Source organism: Lissotriton vulgaris, chromosome 7 (genome assembly GCF_964263255.1).
Source record: "Lissotriton vulgaris chromosome 7, aLisVul1.2, whole genome shotgun sequence".
Taxonomy (NCBI): domain Eukaryota; kingdom Metazoa; phylum Chordata; class Amphibia; order Caudata; family Salamandridae; genus Lissotriton; species Lissotriton vulgaris.
In genome coordinates, this window is record NC_141695.1 from 1,624,259,458 (window position 1) to 1,624,279,336 (window position 19,879).

The 19,879-nt window shown below is 42.2% G+C and overlaps 1 protein-coding gene across 1 annotated transcript in view; it reads right to left on the reverse strand.

Moving 5' to 3' along the window:
- The window catches only part of R3HDML (R3H domain containing like), a 64,250-nt gene that overhangs the window by 26,276 nt on the left and 18,095 nt on the right, over window positions 1-19,879 (reverse strand). Inside the window, exon 2 of the mRNA XM_086929039.1 lies at window positions 3,229-3,347. Coding sequence (XP_086785165.1) covers window positions 3,229-3,347 — 119 coding nt within the window. The remainder of the gene's footprint in view (window positions 1-3,228; window positions 3,348-19,879) is intronic.

The following is a 19,879-nucleotide window of genomic DNA, read 5'->3' on the forward strand; positions in this document are numbered from 1 at the left end:
TGAGTAACCTTCTCACTGAACACTAAGGGGCTCATTATGATCGCGGACGGACTTGAGTCCGTCCGCGACAATCGAGGAGGAGGGAACCTCCGCATGGCCTGCGGAGTTCCCTCCTGTCCAATTAGGATGTGACCGCCACCCTGGCGGTCACATCCTCTATTTTTAACATTGCGGCGGGTGCGGCTTCAAGCTGCACCCGCCGCAATGTTAAAAATGCATACATTGCATTTGTATGCAGAAAGCGGCAGGCACCGCGCGGTGCCTGCCGATTACTGCATACAAATGCAGGGGGGTACCATAGGTACCCCCCATGTGCGCCCCCCCCCCCACTTCACCCAGGGGGCCCGCAACGGGCCCCCGCAGTGAAGCTCCGTATGCTTTTCCACGGTGGAAAACCCGCCGTGGAAAAGCATTTCTTTTTGGGCATCCTAATATGGCTGGCGGTGTCTGAGAGACACCGCCACCATATTAGGGCTATTAGCTGCGGAAACCAGGACCCACCAGCCATCCTAATGTGGCGGTGGGTCTTTGGTGGGTCCGCTGCGATTTTTCCGCATCCTCCGGGCCGGCGGTGGCTTCCGCCGGCCCGGAGGATGCGGAAAAAACGCAATCCTAATCTGCCCCTAAATATGGTCCTTAGGCACTAGTCTAGCCCCTTCTGTAATAAACATTATGGTAGGGCAACTCTTGCTACTGTACTATGTAGAATCTGTGTACCCTTAATTTGTATGGGGGCGTGGTCTATGTGAAATAAGTGAAAGACATCTCTTGAAGCACAAATCATTCTACTTAGCAGGATATGCATATGGTATTGCCTTCTTGTGGAGCATTGCTAGAAAGCATTTCAGAAAGGCCTCTTGATGCCTTGTGCTCCGCAGTTCAAAAGGCTCAACTAGAAACACTGTTGCACAAATTGGAATCAATGTTTACAGCTGCTTAGGACAAACTGGTTTCTGTAATATTAAATACTGTGAATACATTATAGCCACATGAGATTTGTGTCTGCTGAGTTGGGTAAAGGAAGTGAGATTATCACAGTATCTTGTGAAAGCTTCAATTGATTTTGAGAGAAAAACTAAGTGCCAACTGTGTGATACAAACCATAGTATTTAGAAGAAATTTGGAATAAATCTTTATGAAAAACTGTTTTAACAAGAATGTGTTTATTGAGCACCTTTAGGCCCCAACCTGGGCAAAACCTAAATCGAGGGAAACTCAATGCACATGCCATTCGGAGGACTTGTTGTGCTCTTAAATGAACTGAGAGTGGCAGCTGATCCGATACTAGGCTGTCAAATACATCTCTGGACATTGCCTGCAACAGCTCTTGGTCCAAACTTTTCGAAACACTCAAGCCTCCAAATTCGGAGCACTTTCCATATCAATCCAAGGTCTTTGTTTTTTTCCAAACTTAGGGCCCGATTTAGACCTAGGTGGACGGGTTACTCCGTCACAACAGTGACGGATACCACGTCCGCTGAAATATAAATCCCATAGGATATAATGGGATTTATAGTTCCGCGGACAGTATACCCTTCACCATTGTGATGGAGTAACCCGTCCGCCGAGATCTACATCAGACCCTCACTGTTTGCCCCATTCAGACATGAGAGAATTTTACTAAGCGAAAGTCTTTAAGTGTGAAGATCATTTGTTGTCACTACCTCTTTTTATTCTGGTTATGTTAAAATCTGTGTAAAATGTTCATCATGCTCAAACATATTGCATCATTTGTGGAATTCATTTTTGACTTGTTCATACTATTCACCCAAAATGTATCCATTTATATAAATGTGATCACCTTCATGTTCTGCTGCTAGTTAAATGTAGAGTCTAACATGTATATTTCATAATCCACAGATAATGCAGCATATAATGGATTATGTCGCAAATTCGGAAAATCAATATTTATTCAGAAAATGCAGCAATCACAAATTGCATAATACAGTGGCCCTAGTTATAGGCATGTTTTGGTTTTGTCAGTGCTATTCACACTACTGCGCCTCTAGGCCTATTACAAGATCTGCCACCTGAAGCTGTGCCCAAAAAAATATTCTTTTGAGTTAAGAGTGAATAATCCTGTTTTAACACAAAAAAATTCAAAGATCAAAAGTTGCTAAAAGGACTGCAACAGGTGTTGCTGCGCAGTGGGAGGCCCTTCGCGAAGATTTACTGGTCACCTTGCTGTAGCTTATTTCTGCATTTGGACGTCAATGTGGTACTAATCAAGTGAAACCTTTGTGTTAACGTGTGTAAGAATTAACGGCCAGATTCATCAAAGTAAAATCGGCTCGCAAAGGGCCAGATTCTGAGAGGCCAGCCCTTTGCGAGCGCTATGTTTGCATTTGGGATTCATCATCCCAAATGCAAAAATCGCAATTACAGAACTCGCTAAATTGCGAAGAATCACATTTAAGGAATCTCAATTAGAGATTCCTTAAATGCTATTCATGAACCTTTTAAAAATTGCGAATTCGCAATATGGGGCCGCTATTCACCACGAAGTGTAACTTCGTGGTAAATAGCGAAAACTTAGAAAAATGCACTTTAGTGCATTTTTCTAAGTTGTATGTTACACACACACATGTCCTTTGGACATGTGTGTGCGCAACACCTGTGTACATTTGCATTTCAGGGGTCCTTTGGACACCCTGGCACCCTTGAAATCGCATCCTTATTTGTGATTCGCTAATTGCTAATTGCAAATAAGGATTGACTCCCCATTCATTCCTATGGGCCTTTAGGCCCATAGGAATGAATGGGAAATCGCATCCTTATTTGCGATTAGCAATTTGCGAATCGCAAATAAGGAAGCAGCAGAAATCTTAAAAAATATTGCGATTTCTACATGCATCCCGTTTTGCAAGTCTGTAATAGTGATTCCTTAATAATCGCTAATACAGACTCGCAAAAGGGGACTTTGACGAATCTATATGTAAATTCCAAAATAAGGAAATTTTAACATAATATGTGCCGCATTATGCTGCAAATCTGCCTTTTCTTGCCACATAATTTAGTCAGCCCTGTCGCATATTTTGGTCCTATCCTGCTGCATAATTCCATTGGCCCTGTCTATACCGCATGTTTAGATGTTATACTGAACTTTGTATTACATCCTCGACATCACGCTGATCTGGTTAAGAGCTCCTTAGCAACCTTTGTTGTATCCTGTTTTAGACAAATCAGAGACATTCTTAAATGTGATCTCTAAGAAAATGCTGCTCTTACCTTCCAGATTGGACGGACAGATTCTGGCCGAAGAACCTCATAACATGGGAAGGACCGTGGTCCCATATACACTTAGATGCCCAGGATTCAGCAGACCTTGCAAGTCGTTCATCCCACATCTAAACGGAAAAAGATAACAGACACATGAAAGCAATACATACCCAGTGATAGATATTCGAAAGACACCCACACACAGACATGGACTGATGTGCCTACGGGTATCACATGCCAACACAGATCTCTGCACTCATTTACATAGACCAAAATACGTACATTCGTGTGTATAGACCAGCAGACATATAGGCCCAGATTAACATCCACCCACACACATCTCTCTCTCTCTTTCTCGCACACAACGCATAAAAACACAGAACAGTGTACCTGCAGGTGCACATGCACACATACACACACTAACGCAAATGTATGCACCTATTCAGAAAGATCAACATGCAAACAGGCCTTCATGCACACAGAACAGCAGGTATACAGGTGCATATGCAGCACAGACACACAAGCACACACACATGCACACATGCCCATAAACACATAGATTACACATGGCAGGCACCAATAGCCACACATGGAACACACCTATTATCTCACCCATTTAAACAAACATAGATACAAGTTCATATTTACTGACATACAACACATACAATAGACACACGTGCACACAGTGGACAACGGATACATGGTTGCATGGGTTGATGGATAAATATATGCATGAATTGGAAGGGCATATAGATAAGCAGATAAATATATGGACTTGCTTGTACTTATGTGGATTTCATAGCTCAAATCTATCTAAAAAGCAACAAGGTGATGTACAGGAGGGAAGTTTATACCGGAAAACTGGGGCAAAACAAAGGAGAGCATGACTGAAGGGAAGGCAGAGTTGAGAATACAGGGATGAGAATACAGGGAAGAGGAGTGAAGTTTAATCAAATCAACTGGAGAGCACAGTTATGGGGAGAAAATACAGTCAGAATGATGAGTGGCAGGTGGCAATTCTCTTCTGGGGGATACCAGTAACTGTCCAGCCACCCAGTGGCCAGTATGCAGTGACTATGATGGGTTTTTAATGATGTATGTAAGCATGGATGTATGTGTGTAACTGGATGGATGAATGCATGGGTTTGAGTTGCTAGATGAATGTATAAATATGTTGGATAGATAGATTATCGTATTGATGAGGGTGAAAGATTGGATACGTGGGCATGTTCTGGGCAGAAACCAGATCTGCATTCACTGCCTATATCGTGCAGGGTGTCTAGCAGCGCTGTGCCTGCCAGCATTGCACATCACTTGCCTAAATAGTGTGCCAAGCCTGAATGCAGACGTCTGCCTTGTCTGACATATTTTATATAGTCATTCTCGCCTGTCTGCCCAAAAAAGGAGTTTCTGGACCTGTGCTCACGAAAACTTGAACCGTGCCATACGTTCATACTGTTAGCTACCTTGCACACTGTTTGCCAAGTATTCTAACTGTAAGCCTTAAAGACAGCTTTGTGGTGTATGCCAGCCATTGGCTGACAACCCTAATCAAATGCTGGCATTGAAGGGAACTATGTACGAGTGGTATTTTCTTTATTTGGGTGTGGGGGCGTCGCACCACTGTCCGTTTGCCCCATATTCAATGATGTTTTCTGACTCTAATTACATTTTTTTAGCTGTAGTGTCACATCATGACCCAGACAAAGTTTTCCTCGAACAGGAGAGTGAGGTGGGCAGACGTGTGGGGGAGGGAATAGGAGCTTGATTGACAGGTCAGCTGCAGGGCCTCCCTGGGGTGAAGTGTGCATGTTGGATTGGACGGGTGTGTGCGCTGCCCAGCCCAATATGCGCACTTGTACCCTCATCAATATGGACAATGTAGAGATGTCAGGGGATTGCTGCCACAGCCCCCAATTCTTCTTTGGAGCGTTGGCAGAGGCTGGCCAAGCCAATGTCGGGGCTGCTCTCATGATGTTTCCTAACATAAACAGCACTGGAGCAGCATCTAGATTTGCTCAGTAGTTGGGGGTGGGGCTGAGGGCCTAGCTGGCGGTCAAATCACTCACAAGTTTGATGCACGCCATGCCTGGGGGTACGACATTGATTAGAGAAGCTGGTCAAGCGGCTCTATAGGTCAGATTCCTTTTCCACGCTGCCAAGCATGAACTGCCCTAAACGAACATGTATGTGCAATTGATTATTGAGAATGGATTGGTGCTTCTGAAGCAGAGCTAAGGGTAGAGTCAGCCACTTGCCACCTATAGTCATCCAGATTTCAAATAGAGGCACATGTCAGGCAGATGCTTTCCTGAATTCTCATGATTTACTTATGGGTCAGTCTGCCTCCTGTATGAAATCGTGGTGCTTACAAATGGGATTAAGTACAATTCATAATGGAGGAGTAGGAGCATTTGTAGAGGTTTCATGGTGGCTCTTGAGCACATGCGAAGTAGTAAATGGGCATGGCTTCCTCATTGCACCCATCAGTGGTGCGGCCAGTCCGTGGATCTCCCCCACTGCCATGGCATACCGGTCCTAAAACAGCCCTCCTCTCGACCTTAACAAGGGCCTGCTTCACACTGAGTCTCATTAGTGCCGAGTCTGATAGAGCAGCAGGCATCCTGCCTGCACCTCCCCCAGTGCCCTATAACTCTAAAAGGCCTCTCACTCACCCCAGACCTGGAAGAATAAGTGTCTGTGATCTTGCCATCTCTGCTTAACTGCTTCAGGCCTGGGTCCCGAGGTGTTATCGGTGCCACTTAATGCGTCCTGGCTACCCCTTACTCTGCTCTCCCTCCCAGCGGGCTGAGAAACCCATCGGGCCATCCAGCGCCGGTGCTCAGTTGAGTTATCTTGTCCTCCTTCCAACCAAAGGAGAAGTGTGGCTCACTGGTTAGAGGAGGCAGACCTGGAAGCAGAGGTCAGCCCGGAACCAGGGTTCAATTCCCGGCTTGGCAGGATCTTGAGTCCGAAAAATGTCCATGGATTCGACAATTCTCGCTCCGGTGCCTACTCAATTCACGGGTTCACACTCTGCGACTCTGGGCAATAGCATGCTTAATCTCCACAACTGCCCCTCGCGGGGGGATGCCTGGCTTTCACCTTGCGGATACCCTGCCGGGGCTATCTCACAGGGGAATACCAGGATGGGTTCCCTAAGCAAGCGCTTAGAAACCGCTCGGTGATTTGCGCTATATAAATTCCTGTACATTTACATTTACATAACCGTACCCATCCTCAGGCCTTCATCGGAGGGTCACAGAGCTCAGACAGAAACTGGTTATCTTGGTCATGCTAAAGCTGCTCCAATCTCCTTGCAGCTCTTTTTAGAGATAACTCAAAATCTAACTCTTTTAGCTTCACTTTCAAGGAACATTAAATATATGAAGAACCCTAAAATCCATGTTTCCCACCCGACATTCTATTCCTTGAGTCTCTTGTTACTCAGTCAGAACTATACTTGAACGCTGTCGACTCACACCAATTGATAACTATGAATATGCACCCTATCCACTCATTATTTCTAGTTTATACCAGCTTAATACCTTTACTTATACCTTGTACATGTTTTTATACCTTTTCTGATACCAACCACCACGTAAAGCACTTTGTTAACTTAGGGAGCGTTCCTTGCACTGTAGTAAACTTCAAATAAATAAAATGCAATAATATAGCTATAATCAGTGTGCAATGTTTTATATCAACATTAACTAAGTACACTTTGTGAGTAATGATGTACCCTTGTGATCTACTGATTGGTATATGGCTGTGTCCAAACTGCAATGGCATGGTGAGCAAAAAAAACATGTTTTTAGGCCCAGATCTTTGTAGTGGGGTGAATGTTTGACATTGCTCAGCATTCCGTCCATCAATTGTTCTTTTTGCACTTGTCGCCCTAAGTGGGATGGGTTTGTCCAGACGTGTGTCTTATGCTCTCCATACCACTGGAGTCAACCTAGCCAGGCTGATGAGGGGTGATATCCTGCAACCAGTCCCAGGATGTTTGTTTCTGGTCCAGGGAGGCCCTGGCCTGGACTGTATCCCTTGGGAGCAGGGTCATGACTGTTTTGCATATGGCTGGGTTCAAACTGGAATGGCATTTTGAGCAAAAAAACAATTGATTTATGCCTGGATCTCTGTACTGGGGTGAATGTTTGACTTTGTTCAGCATTCCGTCCACCAATTGTTCTTTTTGCATGTGTTGCGTTATTCAGCATTGTTATCTCAAAGTCTGTTATGTAGTTCTGTGGTTATACTGAATAAGCAGCTACCTACATCATTATCATATGAAATCTCTTTATTGATGTCATACGTACACTTTCACAATTGCCTTATTAATCTTCTAGTTTTATGAAATTTACTTTAAAATGCACTTTTTTCCCACTCTTTTTTAAAACTTTTCTCAAGGGGAGATCCCTCCCGAACCCTCCTGATGACGCTCAGCTATGCTCGCTCGCCACAGGTCACTAATCCCAAACATTTACACCGCCCAACTTTCAAATGTCATCAGCCACCTCTCCTGTGTACTCTGCCAGCCCTTCACTCTGCATCAGTGAGCTATGCCAGCCTTTCAACCTGTCAGTTCTGAAGACATTTCCACACCGTTTGCCAGGCCTGCACACTGCCTGCACACTGCTTGTAATCTCTTCTCAATGCCAATCTTAAAGGTGGCTTTGCATTTTAAAAGTGCCATGGCTGAAGACAGGCTTGCACACTGCCATGCCTGCCTCTATCACCCTCTGCACTGCCAGCACAGGGGGCAGCCTTGTGCTTTTCCTGTCCGGTGAATTGCCATCACTGCACGCTTTCGCCCAGCCATATGTACTGGCAGCCTTGAAGAAAACCTTAAATTATGTTTGTACTGCACACTCCGAACGTCGCACAATGTCTGAAATGGCTGCTGGCTGCCAGCCTAACTGCATTCTTTATCTCCTCCAGCCTTCTGTGGAGCCTGTCCTGAAGTGAACTTGTTCTCTGATGGTACAATGCAGGGCCAATCCTGCCCTCAGTCTGCCAGCCTTGTGCAAAGAAAGCACACATGGCAAACATTGGCCTTATTTTCTTTCCCCTCTGCAATTCAGACCCTTGTGCTAGCTGGGTGTCCTTCTGCGCATGCATCTCTGATTAGGATGGGCCTTTGAAGAGACCCATGGGATGAGTAACAAAATGAGTAGAAAAATATTGCACACTTTGACCTCGACTTTTTCTTGTTTTTCGAGGAGAGCGCTTCCAAATTAGACTGTAACGTTGATCGTGCAGAGTATCATTAAAACATGGCCAGACTCTCCAATGAAGATGACCGATTTGGCACAAGGGACGACCCTGGACTAACTACCACTAGTAGAGAATGATTTTTATCTCTGCCATAATGCACAAGGTTAAATCAGGATCCTCAGAAGACCTACAGAAGCCAGAATACCTTTTACAATGTCAGAAGAGTATTCCACCAGTTTTTCCTGGAACTGCAAATCTTTCTCTAAGTACTGTAGTGGTGCCAACTGAATGGAAACATGCTAAAGTTATTCCTCTCCAAAAAAAACCCTTGCTAGATACTGCCCCATCTCCCTATTACCTTTCCTATGGATGTTTGTGGAGAAGCACGTGCACAATCTCCTGACAAACTTTTTAGAGCAAAACCAAATTAAATCATTCACAGAATGAGTTTCGGCCAGCACACAGCACAAAAACTGCTTTCCTGACAGTAACAGAGACCTTGCACAACACTGTGAACACGTGCAACTCCCAGTCACTGATCACCCTGGACCTAAGTGCTGCCTTTCATTCTGTCTCCAATGCAGTTTGTTACGCCACCTCAGTGAATTAGGGGTGCGGGGCAAAGCTGGCTCACCTCCTTTCTAAAGGACCGGTCTTTCTGAGTAATTTCCCCTCCTTTCGCATCCTCCCACTAGCGCATGGTTTTCTCTGAGGGCTCTGCGCTCAGCTCCTCTCTTTTCAAAATATGCATCAGTACTTTGGCTGAAAAAATCCTTTAAAATTTGAATTAGAAAGTTGATAGAGCAGGAAAATTTAGCTTAAAATAAGTGTCTTAAATTGTGCAATCTATTAACATGAAAATACTTAAAGATTGAAATAAAAGAAAATGTGCCTTTCTTTAAACGTACACATTAACGTGTAGTATGACCTTTTTTGTCGTAAACACTCATTTCTATCGTAATTACATTGTCCTTTATTTTTGCCATACCCTATCTTTCTTTTCTATAACTTTCTTCTTAAATAAATAAATGCTTTTAGTAAATGCTGAACTGTGCTGTCTTAAATAAATAATTCTTAGTAAAATGTGCTGACTTTCAGAATGTAGTTCTTTCCTTCCTAAGCTACATGTTCTCATCGTATTTGGCTAGAATTTAGCTGCTTCATGTCAACAATAACGAATACGGATTCAAATACAGTGAAGTTGTAACTAGAATGTTTCTGCTTTAGAATATTTCAATGTCAAACAGTGGAGTTCTGAATAGCTAATAGTTTAGACTGTAGGGTTTTGTTATGACTCGGAGTGACTCTAACACACATGAATGTTAGTAACTAAGTAGACATTTAGTAGATTATACCTTGCAGACTTCATACGTTTATCGTCGGAATGAAGAAAGTAGCAATGGACAATTGAACAATCCGCTTCCATTGGTTCGAGATAACCTAACACCGGTGTGGACCGATACATGCGTTTTTGTGTTTAATATACGTGTTGCAAGTTAGACTTGTACGCACTCCCAACACTTCTTCCTATGAGCACGCTCTGAGAGCTTTATGCTGCCCAGACTGGTCCAGGCTATTTCCTCCATGACCATCCTTTCCTTTAGCCTTTGGCCCTATTTACTGGGAGCTACTGCTGACAGTGATTGATTGTTTTACTAGATTAACTCTGAACAGTTGTTACTAAGACTGTTTGCTGATACTATTTGGAAGCGGAGACTCGGACAAGTTTCTAGAACTACTCTTCAATAAAAGTTCAAATACAAGCTGATTCTATTTCAATGCTACTTCAAATCTTGCTCTTTTCTGGAAGGACTCTTCAGGAGTTCTTGTAGGTGAGGATCTGCTAGGGTAGAGTAAGAATAGCAAATATTTCCTCTGAATCAGTGACAAAATATCGAGTGACAAAATATCATGTTCGCAAAATATCGGGACATAAATATCGATGTAAAAAATATCAACATCCTATCTTCATACTAGTAAGTACTAAATTATTGAGAAAAAAATATAGTTGTTGAAAATATTGAAGCAAAAAATATAGTTTTTTTAAATGTATACAAAAATTATGTAAAATCTATTAAATAATATATATATATAACTTATTTCTTTAGAATTATTAGAAAATGTTAACAATTATAAGTAATAAATGTAATGCAAAAATAAATAAATTAAACATACATATAGTAAATGTAATATATACATTTACTTAATAATAATTAATAAAGAATTAATAAAGAATTATTTTAATATATTATAAAATGTTAGAAATATATAAAGACATTATAAATACATATATATACATGCACCTGTAACATATATATCAAGCACTGGTGTTGCCAATAGGTCTCGCATTAGGAAAGTTTGAGCTATTGGTATTGTAAATGACACATTTTTTATTTATGTGTTGGTTTTGAAAATGGCGAAATTAATAGCTTTGTCATTTACAAAGACAATACTTTTAACTTTCGCAAATGTGACACCTATAGCATTTGTAATGCAATATGTGTTGTATTTACGTTACTTGGATGTATTGATATTACATATAACCATTGATTTTAATTTTTTTAATTAATAAAAGTTATTGTAATTTATAATGGCAATAGATTAAAATTTTGTAAATAACTTTTGTGAAGATTATGTTCAGTGTATTTTATTGTGACGAAAATCCAAGAACAGAAGTGAAATATTAACATCTTTATGTGACATTTGTAATAAAGCTTGAAACATTGAGAGAACATATTTGAACCAGTTGTTGTTGAATGGTTGCACAGATGCTGTGGTGGCGCTGAGTGATGTGGTGGCGCCCCTTGGTGCTGCTGAGTGATGCTGTGGTGATGCGATAGAGTGTAATTATGTGGCATGTAACTAAGTGGCACTGAGTGGTATTTGGAGTGTATGTTGTATTGAGTGCAGTGTAATTATGTGGCCTGGAGTGGTATTTGGAGTGTATGTTGCGTTGAGCACAGTGTAAATATGTAGCATATAATTATGTGGCACTGAGTGGTATTTGGAGTGTATGTTGCATTGAGTGCAGTGTAATTATGTGGAGTGTAATTATGTGGCACTGAGTGGTATTAGGAGTGTATGTTGCATTGAGTGCAGTGTAATTATGTGCCGTGTAATTATGTGGCACTGTGTGGTATTTGGAGTGTATGTTGCATTGAGTGCAGTGTAATTATGTTGCATATAACTATGTGGCACTGAGTGGTATTTGGAGTGTATGTTCCATTGAGTGCAGTGTAATTATGTGGCGTGTAATTATGTGGCACTGAGTGGGATTTGGAGTGTATGTTGCATTGAGTGCAGTGTAATTATGTGGCGTGTAATTATGTGGCGCTGAGTGGTATTTGGAGTGTATGTTCCGTTGAGCGCAGTGTAATTATGTAGCATATAATTATGTGGCACTGAGTGGTATTGTGTGTAGTTTATGTTGTATTCAGTAGAGTGTAATTGTGTGGCATGTAATTATGTGGCACTGAGTGGTATTTGGAGTGTATGTTGCGTTAAGCGCAGTGTAAAAACCAAACAGGTGATGTGTTACAAAGTTGCCTACAGACACGCATTCCAAAATTGTCTCTGGATTTAGTTTTTTTTTAAAAATCACACGCTGTCTGGGCACATTTGCATTTCGTGTTAAGTTTCCTTTAAAAATAATATAAATGCAAGTGCAGATTCTCTAACTGTTTGTCTTTAAACAACATGCAATCCCCAATTGTACGATTTCTGTGTTGACTGTGCAGTAGAGCCTGTTGGGGGGGCGGGATACGAGCGAGTGGGAGGGAACGGGCCAAGCCGCGCTGGAGAAGCATCACGGAGAAGAGAAAGGGTGAGAGAAGAGGCATGGGGGCGGGGGATAGCATTCCATTGAAGTGTGAAGCTCTCGCCAGGTCTGATGGGGGCGGGGAGCGGCATCAATGCGGGACTCTGCACACCAAGGACTCTTGCCTCGTGGCGCTCCACAGTGCCCTGGTGGCCTGCACTGACTCTCAACCCAAGAGGTTTAAATTGCACGTGTGTGGCTGGGTGCCCAAGACGGCATGCACATTTTTAACAGTGCATTAGCCAGCCCTCCCTCCTCCCTGCTGAGTGACATGCAGCAGTCACTCAGCAGCGCCCCCGTCCTGACACTGTGTTCAGGACAGGGCATGAAAAATAAATTGGTAATTACCATTTTATTTTTCATCTCTAGGGCTTTAGGGGGGGGGGGTTAAAAGTGCGGCGACGCTCCTCTGCTCCAGTGGAGCGTGAGTTGTACACATGATACAAATACACTAACTGTGCGAAATTCATTTGCATTAAAGGTTTGGATATTATTTCAAATGTCCTGCTTCTGCCCAGTTATTGGATGAAATAACCCACACAGTGTCCCGCCTCTGCCTTGTGCTCTAGGTGTGAACGTGAATGTCTCAACCAAGACCACCTACCTATATCGCTCTCTCTGTACATACACATGTTGTAGGAGGTTTTTTGAGCACGCTATGTCTTCTGACAGTCACATCCAAATATACGAGTTACAAGAAAGGGTTTCGGAGGGTTAACGGGGCACCAGACCCATCAAAGCGCAAGCAGCACCGGGAGTCGAGTGTAACTTTAGCCTCAGACTTTGTGCTACCTGACAGAGAAACGTCCAGTGGGTTTACCCATGTGATATGGGCGACTTTTAACCTGTTAGAGTGCGCTCCACACAGGTCTAATCACAGCAAGCCTAGAATTCTGCCACTTAAATACTGTGTGACAAGAACTAGAGATCAGAAGCGTCATTTGTGCACAAGATGGCTGCCTTATACGAGCTTGTCAATCTAGGCACTCAACTTGAACCGCCATAATCCGCACCTCTGTTTTTGTTGATCTCCGTTCTTGTTAAACACTCTGTGCTTGTAAGAATGTTTTCGCTTGCTAAGATTTCATCATGTGAGGATCGAGTCTACTATTACTGCAGGCTACAGTGCCCTGTTATGTGCAAAGGATCTGCTCGCTCGTGCTGTACTTGTTTTTTTTTTATTGTAAGGATGCGCTGTGGTGTCCACTATGAAAGCTCCGCTGCGTGTTAGGCTGGTGAATAGCAGCCCCTGGCAGTGTGCAGGGGTCTGTCAAGTGCATAACGTGCCATGAAGCGGCAGGGAATGGATCTCCATAGTAACAAGGGTACCTTTTAACTGCAGGGTATTAGAGTGTTGCTGATAACTTAACTCCCATGAAAACCGCGTTAGGGTGAGATGGCAACTTGTGTTGCTGATAACTTAACTCCCATGAAAACTGCGTTAGGGTGAGACGGCAACTTCGAAAATCAGATGCCATTTCTACACTTCATCAAGGGCTAATGTGCAGAAGGTTCGATTGAGCGCTTGTGTGGCGTTGCCGTGTTCCAGGCGCTACATTTTTGTATCTGTTGATACGCTGCTTGTGAGACATCAATCCTTGGGGAAAAATATTGATTCTGTGTTTGTTGTGTTTACTGGGTGGTTGGCCTCTGTAGTCTCCAATCAATAGGGACTCTATTGAAGGCCTGTAAAGCAGAAATCAACTTCGGTCTTCGCGCCGTAGTGCTGCGACTAACTATCCATGTTAAGTGCACTCATGCGAGCCTCAGGAGACGGTTATTCGGGGTCAAAGGCAGCTGGAACCAAAAACAGACTAGGGCAATAAATACAAATCGCTAACTTGTGGGAAGCCTTGCTTAGTTAATATTGGGTGCTACTTTTTGGGAAAATGATTGGCATTGAAGCATGTTAAAGCTTGTGGGGCAAGTAATGTTAACCAAGACTGCAAACACTATTTTCCACTGCAACCCTAACAAGCGAGAAGATGAGCGGCCGGGAAACTGAAAGTACGGCCGGCCGGCCAGCCATGAATAATTAGGGGAGGAGAAGCCGCACAGCACATGCTGGCAGAAGCCCTTTGATGTGCTGTGCGGCCGTGAAAGGAGGGAGGGAGGCTGATGCGCATGCTTGTTTGGTCACGTGATTCACGTGAACTTAAACAAAACTGCACGAACGAAACCCTTGGTTTCACGAGCGTTTTGAGGACATGAATTCTCCCTCCACTCAATGCGCTTTCGCGCATTGATAGGTCGCGAGACCTAATAAAACTACATTTTACACTACATTAAGTGCAACAGTAGGTAAAGTGTTACATAGCGGAGGTGAATAAATTACTATTCCCACGCAACCGAGTGCAACAGTAGGGAAAGTGTTGGATAGGTGAGAGGAATAATTTACTATTCCCACTCCAGCGAGTGCAACAGTAGGGAAAGTGTTGTATAGCAGAGGGGAATAATTTACTATTCCCACTCCAATGAGTGCAACAGTAGGGAAAGTGTTGGATAGCGGAGAGGAATAATTTACTATTCCCACTCCAATTAATGCAACAGTAGGGAAAGTGTTGAATAGCAGATGGGAATAATGTACTATTCCCACTCCAATGAGTGCAACAGTAGGAAAAGTGTTGGATAGTGAGGGGGTAATAATTACTATTCCCACTATTCCTATCCTGGGAGTACAACAGTAGGTAAAGTGTTGGATGGTGCAGGGGCAAAAATGACTATCCCCACTCCAGCTAGTGCAACAGTATGGAAAGTGTTTTGTATAGTGTAGGGGTAAAAATTACTACTTCCACTACAGCAAGTGTGACAGTAGGGAAAATGCTGGATAGCGGAGGGGTAAAAATTACTATTCCCACTCCAGCAAGTGCAACAGTAGGGAAAGTGTTGATAGCGGAGGGGAATGATTTACTATTCCCACTCCAGCAAGTGCAACAGTAGGGAAAGTGTTGGATAGCGGAGGGATAGAAATGACTATTCCCACTCCAGAGAGTGCAACAGTAGTGGAAGTGTTGGATAGTGGAGGGGATAAAACCAAAGATAACAGCTATTGAACCTAAATCCTCAAATTACTTTCCACCGTCCACCCCAACAAACACCAAAACACACACCTAAAAATATTTACACAATTTCCATAACTTATTTTACATTATTAAAATTAATAAAAACTAACAACAAATCATTAATTTTTTTTTAATTCTTCCCAATATTTACAACCATAAACCCCATAAATCTCACATTTAAAATTATTTCACAATTAGCATATTAAATATTTAATTAATCAATTAGCATTAATTAACAATTAATTAATTAATTATAAATAATTTACCTCCCATCATATTCCCCTATAAATGACACCATCAATGTTGTAAAACATGACACGATTAACATAATTAATTAACAATTAATTAGTTAATTTATAACAATTAACAAGCAAAATAAAAACAATTAATTATAAATTAATTTACACAATTAACACTATAAAATAACATTAAATAAATATTATATTATAAATAGTAAAAAAGGTACTAAAATTAAATTAATTCCCACCCTACTGCCTTATCAACCCACAACCTGCTCCTAAAAAAATGGCAAAATTAACATAATTACCAATTAATTAATAATAATTATTAATAAATTAATCACACGATAATAAATATTAAATGCATAAATAATAATTAATTACAACAAATATAAATTAATTAATTATAATTAAATTACTTCCCACCCTATTCCCCTATAAACCCACAACACACTACGGAACTAAAATTAATAACTCCAAAAACTGTAATTCATATATTAAAAAACAAATGCAATACTTAAACAAAAAAATAGAACACATACATTTAAAATACATACCAAATACATAACACTAAATAAAAAATGATATTTTTAACAACTATATTTTTGCATATGACATTAACTACTTCGATATTTTTTTAATGATAATAATGACTTTGATATTGTTAAAAACGATATAACTTACCGTAGACTCGATATTTTTTACCACGATATTCTGACAGTGGATATTTTTGTACTTTGATATTTTGCACTCAATATTAGTGCAAGTCGACAATAAAAACTCGATATTCTGACTGTTTACCATATCCTTTATGGAAAACGCTGTCATTTTCTTCATTGACACTAACCAACACTCTCTTGATATTTCTTTAAACTGATTTATATAATTGCTAATCTGAAAAAAGATACTAAAATACTAAACTCTTATTGACAAATAAAAGTTTTTGAACTAATTTAAAACTTTCATTATAGACTGGGCATAATAAGTAGTGTTCATTGAGATGATGTTGACTCATGCTCCATTCTTCAGTGGTTGACCTTAAGAAAAGAAGGCGTGGAGTTGGCGACCACCTTTGTAAGTCACAGGTTGAACTGATTTAAATAAAAGTTTTTTTCCAGGCCTGCAGTGTCCTCTGCCAATGATACTCAGCTAATTATTTCTTTGTTCTCGGGTCAGCCGGTGACAGTGAAAATTAAAAAGTGTTTAACAGCTGTTGCTAACTGGATGCACGAAAATTGCTTAAAACATAATGCCAGCCAGACTGAGATCCTTCTTTTGGGCAGACACACCCACCTATGGGAAGTCCATTGGTGGCCAGAAGTGCCTCTCAAATCTAAGACAGTGGTTAACAACCTTTGTTTATGGATGGAGGACTCGCTATCCTTTGAAACCCAGGTTAGAACACTAGCATGCCACTACTTTGGCATCTTCGGAAGCCTAAAATACATCATAGGATTCTGTACTTTACAAGTTTGACAACTGATTGTTCAATCTGTGTCTTCTCACGCCTATAATAGCCTCACCCTGGGCGCCAAAAGATCAGTCTTGAACAGACTGCAGGTCATCCAGATTGGTGCTGCTAGGCTTCTATTCTCCTTCCCCAAATTCTGTTTGGCCTCTCTGCTCTTTTCCAAGCTCCACTGGCTTCCTGTTGAAAAGCGCACAAGGTTTAAAATACTATGCATTTCCCGTAAGTTCCTCTATAAAAAGGAGTCTAAGTCTTGCTTCTTTGATGCAATTTTGTGCCCCTACAAGAGCCTTGTGTGTTGCAGACCTGGGTCTTGCCTCTATATCCCACCACAGATGAGCCAGAATGGATGGACACTCCTTCCAAGTCCTAGCCCCAGCTTTATGAAACTTTATGCCGCCTTTGCTAAGAGAGCCTCAACACCATGAAGCTTTCGGACACAACTAAACACATGGTTGTTCTTCTCCTAAGCCTAACCTGCTTTTCTGCTACTGCTGTCATCCTACCTGCAACTAGTGCCGGGAAGATCCATTCTGAGGGCAGCAGTGTGCTCCAGAAATCTTTTTACCACGAGGTGACTTAATGCTGTCATGTAAGGAATAAATTGGTGATTAACTTAGGATTCCATTGGTGACTAAATTAACGGTTCTGTGAAATGCAAATAGATGCTGTATCAGATAAAAAAAATTAGAGATGGGTGTATAGTGCATCACTTGGATGTTGACCCTAATTGGAGTAAACTCAAGGCTAGATGTATGAAGCATTGGCAAACCGGTAACCAGTCGCAAACTGGTTACCGATAGCAAAAATGTAATTTCAAATGTACTAAAAGCATTTGTTATGCTGTTTTACCTAAGCGGTACAAAAGGGGGTGGTAATGGACCTAAGCAACAAGTTACCGAATTGGAATTTTAGGGACCAGAGTTTGTGAGTCGCTTTTACCAATTTCCTAATACTGATACATAAATTGTATGTTTCAACCTTTCGCAAAGACTGACAAATTGCAAAATGTGGATTTTGCACATGCAAATTGACATCAACTCTAATCAGGTGTTAGCCAAGTGCAACCTATTTAAAAAGGCCCAAAATGCATCAGTGTGTCCCACAATAGAAGTGCTGTACGTAATTGCAAGTAGGATGCGGATTCTCAAAGGTCTGCAAAGAAGGAGGAGGAGACAGGAAGGGAGGGATATTCAGAGTGAGGGTTACACTTTTCCAACAAACAGAGGAGGAAATATATGATAGAATACAGGATGAGTAGTGTTGTTATTTTAGATCTAATCGCAGAAGTAAGGCCTCACCTTGAGAGAAACACTCTCAGAAGCAAAACCATAACCACCCATGTGCAGGTACTATGCTCACAACCACTGGCGTAACAAAACTTGATGGTGTCCCCCTGCAAGGTAGGTAGAGGGGCCCCCTTCAGACTCAATCGGGAGCTCTCCATTCTGAGTACTGTGCTGAGGGGGACCCATGGAGCTTTGGGGCCCCCCGCACCACAGGGGCTGTGGGGGACTGTGTTATGCCACTCCTCACAATATATTTTAGCCTCTGGGAGTTACCAAGGTGTCATTGCTGCTGTAGGTAGGATCTCACAGAATCCCCTTCCAGGTTTTTAAAGGCTTTCCTGGATGTGATGGAAACAAAAAAACTCGCACAGCTCAGGAATTGCAGTTAGCCAAATTGAATGTTTACCGCATTGCCCTATTTCCTCATGTAATAGGATGTATTGATGGAACCCATGTTCCCATATGTCCTCCATCTTACAATGAGTACATATTTAGAAACAGGAAAAACGCTCATTAACTCTGTATTCAAATGGTGTCTGATGCAAAATGTATCATAACAGATCTTGTTGCAAAGTACCCTTGAAGTGCACATGACTCATTCATGTTAAAGTATAGCGGCATATACTCACCGTGCGGTGCCTGCCGATTTCTGCATACAAATGCAGGGGGTACCATAGGTACCCCCATGTGCACCCCCCCACCTCCCCTTCACCCAGGGGGCCCGCAACGGGCCCCTGCAGTGAAGTTCCACACGCTTTTCCACGGCGGAAAACCGGCCGCGGAAAGGCATTTTTTAAAACCCATCCTAATATGGCTGGCGGTGTCTGAGAGACACCGTCACCATATTAGAGCTTTTCCGCCGCGGTGGTAAGCCAACCGCGGCGGAAAAGCAGCGGACTGAAACCGGGACCCATTAGCCATCCTAATGTGGCGGTGGATCTTTTGTGGGTCCGCAGCGGATTTTCTGCATCCTCCGGGCCGGCGGTGGCTTCCGCCGGCCCGGAGGATCCAGAAAATCCGCAATCCTAATGAGCCCCTTAGTCTGCAAAACCTGAGCATGGATCAGTTCACAGTCACAATTAAAAGCATTTAACTAGTGCCAAGAAGCCTTGGGGTAGCCAAGTGCTTTAAAACACTGGAATATATTAAGATGCATTACAGGATAGATCATTTTATTCTTGGCACCACCAACACTTCAGATAGGCAGCTCTATCTCACACATTAAAGTGAGGCCTATGCAGCTGTTATTAATGGATTTGATTTATCACTAGCGTTCAACTAGATCACGCATATTCTTAGAGTCTATCCTCTTGTAGAGCGTTTAACTGTCAGCTGAACCTGCCCAGGAACAAGAGCAACGTTTACACGAAAAAATCTAGTGGAAGAAGCAGCTGTTCTGCTGTGTTTAAATAGGTTCAGGACTCAGCTTTGCACGTTACCATGCAACACTTATAAAAGAAGACATTAGTGTGGGAAACCGGTTTAGAAATGTTTGATTGATCTGCAACGGGTCATCCTACACTAATTCTGAATTCCTTTTATCAATTTGCATAGTGACCGCTGCAACA